The sequence below is a fragment of the Chlamydotis macqueenii genome, chromosome Z (genome assembly GCF_036417535.1).
Source record: "Chlamydotis macqueenii isolate bChlMac1 chromosome Z, bChlMac1.mat, whole genome shotgun sequence".
In the NCBI taxonomy this organism is placed as follows: domain Eukaryota; kingdom Metazoa; phylum Chordata; class Aves; order Otidiformes; family Otididae; genus Chlamydotis; species Chlamydotis macqueenii.
In genome coordinates this window covers 82699016-82708370 of record NC_141593.1, presented here as the reverse complement: position 1 = coordinate 82708370, position 9355 = coordinate 82699016, and the positions used below count along the sequence as shown (strand labels likewise).

Genomic DNA, 9355 nt, shown 5'->3' with positions numbered 1-9355 from the left:
CCCGGGCAGAGAGGCCGTGCCGGGGGAAGGCGGGCCAGGCCGCGCCCCGCCCGCCTCCGCCGGCCCCGCCGCTCCCGCCTGGCTGCCCGCGAGGTGAGGACGGGTCATGAGCGGCTCCCTGCTGCGCGGCCTGCGGCTGCTCGCCGCCCGCCCGCCTGTGAGTAGGGGCTCGGCCCGGGACCCCGCCGGCGGGCGCGGGGCGGGGTGGCGGGGGGGTGCTCCAGACGGGAGGAGCCGCCTGGCCGGGCCGGGGCAGCGGGCGCCCCGGCGCGGTGAGGGCGGCTCTGGGCCGGAGGCGGCAGGCGAGGGCGATGAACCCCCGCCCGGCGGCCCGCGGGCGCTGAAGGCTCCTGTCCAGTTCCCCCCGGGCAGCCGCCGAGCGCGGCCCCGAGTGGCCTGGCCGGGAGGTTGGGCTCGATGCCTGCTTAGGGACTCGCCCTTGGCGGCGGGGTCCGGCCGGCCACCTCCGCGGGAGAAGCGGTGGGGCGGAAAACGCTCGCTGGCCACGCCGGCTGTGGTCCCCTCGGAGCCGTCCAGCCTCATCGAGACCACCGGCTCTTTCCCCTTGGCAGTTTATCTTTTTCACTCGGGGAGTCATACAGTGTCATAAATGGAGAGTAAATCTGTCGCGCACTTGCACACCATCCCTCCCTGAAGCTGCTGCTTTGTGTCACACACCCTGCTGCCTCCTCCAGTCCCTAATGCTTTTTCTTCCACTGACAGAGAGGAAAACCCAACGGACCTTTGTACTGATGTATACAGGTTTCCTCAGGTTTTGAGCTGGGTGTACGACTGACCTTTATGTGATGGGAACCCTTGCTTTGAATGGCCTTAAAGCTACTTCTTGCACTACAGTGTATTTTCGCACTTTTCCTGAGAAATTTCATTTCTGATAAGGTTTTACTGTTTATACTTGCTTTAGTGTTTTTCTTGTCATTTTCATAGGTGGTACCTGGATACATTCTGGTACAGCGTGTACAGCTGTTTCATATCTTCCTTCCTGATAGCCACAAGCAGAGGTGTTTCTGCCTCTGCTGTCATTGTTACATGTTTATGCTGCAGTAGTGTGTTGACATTTCAGGCCAGAACTCAAGTATAGGCCAAACAAGAACACTTGGAGAATATCTGATACAACAGGTTTAGTCTTCCCCCCAAAATTGGGGGGGTACCATTCAGTGGTGGTGGTGACTAGTGATCCTGCAGTGTTCCTGGGAACATTCAGAACTGCTGTGGTGCCTGCTGGAGAGCTGGGAAGATGCTTGAGGTCCCCCTCGAGCAGGGTGCTGGAACACGCAGTCTCTGCTCCCGTGTCTGCACTGACTACCCAACAACACCAAGTCACTCTACTCTTTGGCCCAGCCTGCCCGTCTGTACGATGGAGCTGCTTTCGTAAAGCCCTTTGCAACACAGCTGAAGAGCTAACAAGGCCTATAGCCTAGATGCTGCAAGACTACAACTCCTTACGGTCATGGAACATTATGAACAGTGATAGAGTCTTGTCAGTACCAAATCCTTTCCAGTGGTTCTGCCATAACAATACTGTTTGCTTCAGGCCTCCTGAAGGCCTGATTCTGGTGCCAGTGATTGTTCTAGAGGAGGAAAGGTGGCTTTGCCTAGAGGAAGGCTGACTGACAGAAAAAAAAAGGCCTTGAATTTATTCTTTGTGCTCCTTTGTTGAAGGAGATCTGTTAGGGCCACTGCTGGATATTGCTGTTTGCAGATTGGTGGGAAACACCTTTTAAGCTTGGGAGATGCTGCAGGTACAGTCTTGGTGCAGATGGGCTGATCAATGGCTGATGAGGACTGCAAGGAGCATCAGCCATGGCCTGCAGCTGAGACAGTGGATAGGAGGGGAGCAAGGGGAAGTGATGCTTGTCAGATGCTCACACAGCAGCTTAGGGCTATAGCCAGGAATGAGACTTGGGTTTCCTTTCCCAGAGTGCTGACTGGACCGCTGATGGAGCAGCAAGTAGCTTAAGTGGCAGAGGTGCCCCTGAGTCCTTTTGGAAAAGCAGGAGTAGTTGAGGAAAAGTCCTCCCTACCCAGGTGGCTGAGATGATACATGTCCTTCCAAAAAACAAACTCCCCTCCCTCCTTTCTCCCCAGCTTCTGCCTCTCCTAGCCTCAGGGGGACTCCAGAGGCAGCCGCGGATGGCATACAGCACCAAGGATGAGAGTGCTGAAAGACGTATTGGGCGGTACCCAGTACCCAATAAGAAGGACATGCCGTATGACATCGTGGAGCTCATGGAAGAAGTAGAAATGAAGGTAAAGGTGTTCTGCTGCAAAACTCTGTCAGTGAAAAGCGTCCAAAGTCCGAGTAGGTCATAAACCCTGAGAGAGCAGTTCTGGTCCAGTTAGGTCTTATACAAACCTGATAGGATACTGAGGTGAGCAGCACTTCTTGCAAAGCTCCTTCCAGTCTACAAGATGGGGTTTTTAGTGGAAATCCTGCAGTGTGTTGGCAGGATTGTAAGTCTTCCTGGTTTCATGAGACAAGCGGGTTGTTTCAGATGGTGTCTCATGCACAGAGTTAGCTGGAACACAGAACATATATTTGTTTTTCTGGGACAGCATCTGTGTTTACTGGAGACACTATTAGGACTGGTTTTAACACCTTCAATAGAGAAAAAATAGAGTAGGAGCTATTTTATGACAGTATTAAAAGGCACAGGGGTATTTCTGCTTTTGAGTTTTGACTTCTTTTCTCCAAAGCTAAATGGGCTGTGCAGTGGCAGAACAGTAAGCCTAGTGCATAACTGTGTATAAGAGTAAAAAAAAAGGGAAATGGACAAGAGTTTCCTTCCCTGCTGTTGCAGAAAATGAATGCCCTCCTGATGGCTTAAACAATCCATCAGCCACAGTTCCAGGGAGACTTCTCTCTTCCAAGAACTTCCTCTCAGGGGAGTGCCAGTCCATCCCTCCCTATCCTTCCTGTCAGCTCGTTGAATCTCTGCTCTGCTACCATTGCAGTGGCCCTGGTGAAGTTTGCGTAATAACGAAAGGAGTCAGCAGACTTGAGGGTAAATATGATGTAAAGAGGACAAGTCAGCTCAAATTTCACATGCTGTGACGCAAACCCCTGTGTGTCAGTGCTCTGAAGGGATCAGCAAAAACCTACATATAGGATCCAGTGAACCTAGCAGACTTGGATATTCAAACAGTGCTGCCAACCTCTGTTGCCAGAGGTTCCTAAGTAAACTAATGGGTTGTGGACAAAGAGGGAAGAGCCTCCCTTGGTTAACTAACTGTACAGATCGGTGAGACAAGAGGAATACACAGGCAGTTGAGTGGCAGAGGAGGGAGGTTGCCAGAGGGGTCTGTGACATCTGAGCTACTCTCCTTTTCCATAAACACCCTAAAGAACAGCAGCAGTAAGCTGATGGAGCCTGTAGGCAGTTAGCACAATCACAGCAAAGCCAGACTATTTAGAACTGCAGTGAACAGCCAGGCTGAGGCTGAACTGCTGCTGATAAACGCTAGCTGCTGGGACCCAGGCACAGGTGGGTGATGCATCCATTGATCCTCCACATGAGAGGCACAAGTAGTTCTCCGGGAAAGGCAGCCCTGCATGCCATCACAGAGATGGACTGGGGATTGACAGTTAGCAGGTGCAGAGTGGGAAGAGAAGTACAGCAGCATCATTGTGCCATCCACTGTGTACCGGCACCTCAAACAGCATGCCGTTTGGATTGGGCCAGCCCTATCTTGTGTCCTGTAAGCTCGGAGGGAAGAGGAGAGTTACAGAAGGTTTAGGATGGTCAAATGGGCATAGCAGCATCTGTGCAGGGAGACCAAATGCAGACAACTTCTCAGTTTGGAAAGGAGCTTGCCAATGTGACTGTGGTCATTACTGCTGTGGCTGAAGTAAGCAGAGCAATCAGTCATGACATAAAACTGCAGCAGCACCCAATTAATATACACATCTGTGGTGGTTTAGCCCGGATCACCACACAGTTTCGCACTCACCCTCCCCTTACCCAGTGGGACGGGGGAGAGAAATTGGGAAGAAGGGAAAACTCGTGGGTTAAGATAAAAACAGTTTACTAAAAATACTAAAAAAAACTACAAAGCTAACAGAATATAAGGATATTAATATATACAAAATATACAAAATGAACAATGTACAATTTCTCACCACCCGATGTCTGAATGACCGATGCAGCCTGTCCTGAGCAGCAATCACAGGAACGACACTGAGCAGCAAGCGAAGGGGGGAGAGCAAGCTAGCAAGGTAGAGGGAATGATGCCAGCAAGCAAGAGAGAAGAAAAGGGTGCCAAAGGTGCCCGCAAAGAATGTCCAAAAAGAATGCCCCCTCCCAGGAGCAACCCCCACTTCTATACTGAGCATGACATTTCTGGCATGGAATACTCTCTTTGGCCAGTTTGGATCAATTATTCTGTCTGTCTTTCGCCCAGCTTCCTGCATCTGCACGTTAATGAGACTTTAACGAGACTTGGAAAGCCAGACAGTGTCCTTGGTCTCATTAACAACAACTCGTATCATCAGAGTGTTTTTATCAACATTCTTCACACACGAAATCCAAAACACACCGGCTACTGAGAAGAAAATTAACTTCATCCCTGCTGAAACCAGGACAACATCATTACATATTCAGTCATATGTTTAAATGGGCTCAAAGGGCAAGAGAAAGGGTCTGTAGAGATTCCCCACGACCGCTGCACTAATGAGTTTTTCTGTAAGCCTAGTGCATTAATGTCATCCTCGGTGCTCTGTGTTACATTACAGTTCTTGACTTGTTTTTCTTCTTCCTTGAACAGGCTGGATTTCTGCCCAATGTGTTCAAAGCCATGTCTCACCGACCTGCTGAATTCAGAGCTTTTTTTGCTTATTACAATGCCATTATGAACAAAGACACAGGTAAACCATACAACCACCTCAAAACTGCCCATCCCTCTGTAGATGAGAAAAGTTACTAGAAGCAACATTTGACATCCTCAGATGTATTGCCTCACTGCCTTCTCTCAGCCCATAATAACAGCTGGCAGAGGTTTGAACTGCACAGGAGCTTCTGGCTTCACTCATATTACATACAGCTTCATACTCTTTAGCTTGTGGTTAAAAAGCAGCTCTCAAGCCAAGCTCTGCTGCCTCACTGCACCGTGCTCTGTGTCACAACAAAGAAAGGACAGGCTACTGCCTTAGGGTAGCCCGAAGTGTGCCTTTGCCTTTGCTCCAGCAAAGTGTGCGGGAGGGGCACAGGCAAAGGCAGTGGTTTCATGGGCAAGGCTGCAGCCCCACACTACCAGAGCAAGGCGAACAGGGTAGGTCTGGCAGTGGTGACCAGGGCCAGCCCGGAATCCAGCTTTCCCAGGCAAGTCCATGGGGATGAGGCGGGTCCAAGATCAAGCCAGAAAGTTGGCCTGAGAGTCAGTGAGGTTCCAGACCAGCAGGGTTACATAGCCAGGTACCGCATCCACAGCATTGCTCAGCCAAGGGCCCAGCATAAAACAGCTCCCAAGGGAGCTCCTTGCTGAGCCTGCCTACAGCTCTTCCTTCACAGCATTCTTGGCAATGAGCTGTCCACAAAATTTGTATGAAGAAGGCTGTGCCCTGTCGGCCCTGATGCACTGTGCCGGGGACTTTGAACCTGGGGGCATCCATACCTTGCAGCAGCAACTGGGACACCGGTGCAGCAGGCGGCCTCTGGGTGCCCCAGCGTGCAGATGAGGGAGGGCTGGCTGCAGCACTGCTGCTGGCAGGGCTGTAGCGAACTCTGCACGCTCTCCAGCCTTTCAGGAAACGCAGTTTGAGGACTGCCTGTACCTCCCTCATACTTCCCGTGGTACAGGGCACCAAGGGGCCTGTTCTCATTGCTTTTGCTCTGAAGGTACACTAGTAAAACTAGGATTTTGTGAAATACACCGGCGAGTGTAGACTGCTGCTCCTGCTTATGGGAGATGAGGGCTCAGGAAGTGTGTCTCAGCAAGATCTGGAGGCAGCAAGGAGTGCAGCTTTATGCCTCTCCCACATGGTATATACAGTCTCTGTGTGAAGCTTTCTGCTCTGCTTGTGCTGCTGGAGTAAGCCATGCCCCCAGCTGTACAGGAAGTCTGTTTTTCCCTTCTCATTCCCCTGCTTCCTTTTTGAGTTGAAGAGTAGGACTATTTTGGATCCCACCCGTTTCAGCATCTCCCCTGCAGTATCACAGTATTGCCACCTTCTGGCACTGAACCAGAGCAAGAAGGCCTCTTCTCCTGACTCCTCTTTACCTAGGTTTTAGTAGTGTCTTTCATGCTCGTAGGAGACACTGGTTTTAGAGAAATATTTTCAAAGTTCAGTAAAGCAGTAGCTTTTGTGGGGAGGAGGAGGGACCCTGAGCTTCCCTCTGAAGTGTAGTTTTGAAAAAACCCTGCTGCTAATTATCTTAAAAACGGCAGAGAGTATGAGTGCTGATACACAGCCAGGTAAGTTCTTCAGATCCGGTGCACAGTCCTGTTGTGAAGCGGTTTATGAAAATGATTAGGATTGATTCTGAGTATAACAAAGTACAGCCTTCTTTTCCAAAGCTTCTTTAGAGCAGTCACAAGGCAAAACACTCTGTAGAAATTGTGGTTTGTCTGTCTGGTGGTCACTAGAATTTCTCAAAGCCCCAGTCCTAAGGTACCTCATTGTTTCTTTTTTTTTTTTTTTTTTCTTTCCTTTCTGCCTGTCGTAGTTCAGCCCTGGTCGGGACCAGACTACACAGTCTCTCTCTCACTCTACCCACCCTGCAGTGGGACAGAAGGGAGAACTGGTTAACCAGAAAAACCAGCAAAAATACATGGGTTGAGATGAAACAACAAAAAATAAATTTAACAGCAATAACAGAAGAAAACAAAACAGTGATGGAAAACAAATACAGTATAATGGCTTCCAACAAATCTACACGCTTAGGTTTTTTTTGTGGCTAATTTGGGTAAATTAACACCAGCTGTTAGCTAATCAGTTAACTATCCCAGCTGGGTGCCCCAGCCACAGGGCCACCAGCTCCAGTTCTCCTCCCAGCTCAGGTGAATGTTAACTCTGTCCTAGCCAGAACCAGGACGCTGCCTTCAAAAGCTGCTGCAGTTTTGTGTAAAAGCAGCAATAAAGCATCAGAGGAAGAACAGACAACACACTTCCTAACCATTTGCCTCTGAGATGTACTCAGAGAAGTACCAACTGAGTTTCCTACTTTATGAGCAAGTGATTTTGCTCCTCTGAGTTTTCCTGTCGTGTAGAATTGTTGTTTCGCTGTTGACCAAATCTCATATCCCTGCTCCTCACGAGCAGCTCTCCAGGTAAATTGGTTGCATGGATGATCCATGATTCATGGAATGGTTTGAGTTGGAAGGGACCTTTGAAGATCATTTGGTGCAACATTCCCCGTGCTGTGGGCAGGGACATCTTTCACTAGATCAGGGTGCTCAGAGCCCCATCCAACCTGACCTTGAACACTTCAGGGGTGGGACACCTGCAGTTCCTCTGGGCAACCTGTCCCAGTGTCTCACCACCTTCATCATAAAACCTCTTCTCCTTATGTCCGATATAAATTTACTGTCTTTCAGTTTAAAACCGTTGCCCCTTGTCCTGTCACCTAGAAGCTTTTGTTGAAGTGTCTCCCTGCGTGCTCTCTGGACCTCTGTCTCCTGGGCTGTACTGCAGGCAGCTTTTACCTGGAGCCCTCCCCTTGCTGTTTCCCTAGTGATACCTCCTGTGGTGGACATTTTTAACAGCAAATTTTGCCAAATCTTTTGCTGTCCCTCTAGGGCGACTCAGCAAGGCAGACAAAGAGCTCATAATTGTGGCTACAAGTGTTGTGAATAGATGCCCCTACTGTGTGGTTGCACACGGAGCATTTCATCGGATATATTCCAAGCAGCCAGCGCTGGCTGACCAGGTCAGTGGGCTTACAACAGCATGCGTCCCACTTTCTTGGCATGGTGCCTTGGGAGGTGGGAATGGCCCTCTCATGTGTCTGCTTTCTAACCTGAAGTTTTGATCCTTAATCTATATTTTGAACCTTTGGTCTATGTGTTTCCTAGAATCTCGAGCAATTTTGACGTGTCTGGGGCTCTAACGCAATACCTGGCTTACTAGATTTATTGGTGAGCAGTCAGACCAGTAGCCAGTGAGAGCAGGACCCTGAAGTGGAGGTGTGTGTATCCTCATCCACCTTCCAGTCAAGATGTGGGGCAGGACGGTTGACCTGCACAGCATTCATCGTGCTGCCCGCATTCTTTGCTGTTTTAATCTCATCTGTGGAGGAACTTGCTACCAATGGGGAGCTGCAGCATCGTAGTGGTGTTGGGTCCTTTTTAAGAGCTCCTCGATAGCCTGCTCAGGAAAAGTGCCACAGTTCCCAAGATGAGAAGGATGGTAGAATATGTGAGTCTTTTGTCTGATGGTAGCTGGGATGTCTGCTTCAGGTGCTGGGTAAGAGCCTCTGTACTGCCATCTCTTTGGTTTGCAGAGCAAAGGGAGTGGACAGCCAGTTAGACTGTTTGCTGGGTCCATCTGTGCTAGCTCTGGTTTCTGACTTCTCACAGGTCATTGTGAACTGGAAACTGGCTGACCTGAGTGACCGCGACCTGGCAATGCTAGAGTTTGCTCTTGCAGTCTGTCGAGCCGATAACATCACTGAAGAGCATTTCCAGAAGCTGGAGAGGCATGGTTTTGACCGTGAAGATGCCTGGGACATAGGCATGATTTCTGCTTTTTTTGCTATGTCTAATCGTATAGCTCATTATATCGACCTGCGCCCCAACAAGGAATTCTACACCATGGGCAGGATGCCACCTGGAGAGAAGGAGAAAGCTGAGCATGCCTGATGTGGCTCTCCTTGTTGTCTACACATCTGAAAGATTGATCAGGCTCTAATTCTCAAGCTAGTGTGGCTTATTTCTGAATGTGTAAAACAGCTAAAAAGTTGATGCCAGACTGTAGCCGGGGGGGATCGTGGGCTTCCCTTTTGCTCAGCATTTGGGCTGACTCTAGTGCTTCTACACTCGCAGCACAGCTGGAACATTGTGGCCTTGGTCTCGGCGCTGGCTGCGCAGGTAACAAGCTCGCTGGGTCACGGCGTGACTTAACACAAGCTGTTCCGCGGCATTTTGCCAGCTGCGCGGTGTGAGATCTAATACACGGCACTATGGCCGGGCCAGGCGTTCAGTGCGTACTCTTGCCGTTCCCTGGCCCTGGGAACGATGACGAAGAACAAGCGGCCCGGCTCTGCTCGGCCTCCGCGGCACGAAGCGGCTCCCGGGCCGGCGGGGGGATGGTGCGGACGCGGACCGCCCCCGGCCCGGAGGCTGCCGCTGGCGGGGGGGGGGGGGGGGGGCGTGGTCACGTGAGGGGCGGTCACGCGAGGGG

At 50.7% G+C, this 9355-nt stretch overlaps 1 protein-coding gene across 1 annotated transcript; it reads left to right on the top strand.

Annotated features, from left to right (window-relative positions):
• Window positions 1–26: 26 nt before the first annotated feature.
• Window positions 27–8928, top strand: LOC104474113 (hypothetical protein). Its single transcript, XM_086770451.1, has 5 exons — window positions 27–157; window positions 2107–2268; window positions 4783–4882; window positions 7753–7883; window positions 8533–8928. The coding sequence occupies exons 1-5, from the start codon at window positions 107–109 to the stop codon at window positions 8812–8814; spliced, it is 726 nt and encodes a 241-aa protein (XP_086626577.1). The 5' UTR covers window positions 27–106; the 3' UTR covers window positions 8815–8928.
• The last annotated feature ends 427 nt before the right edge of the window (window positions 8929–9355 follow it).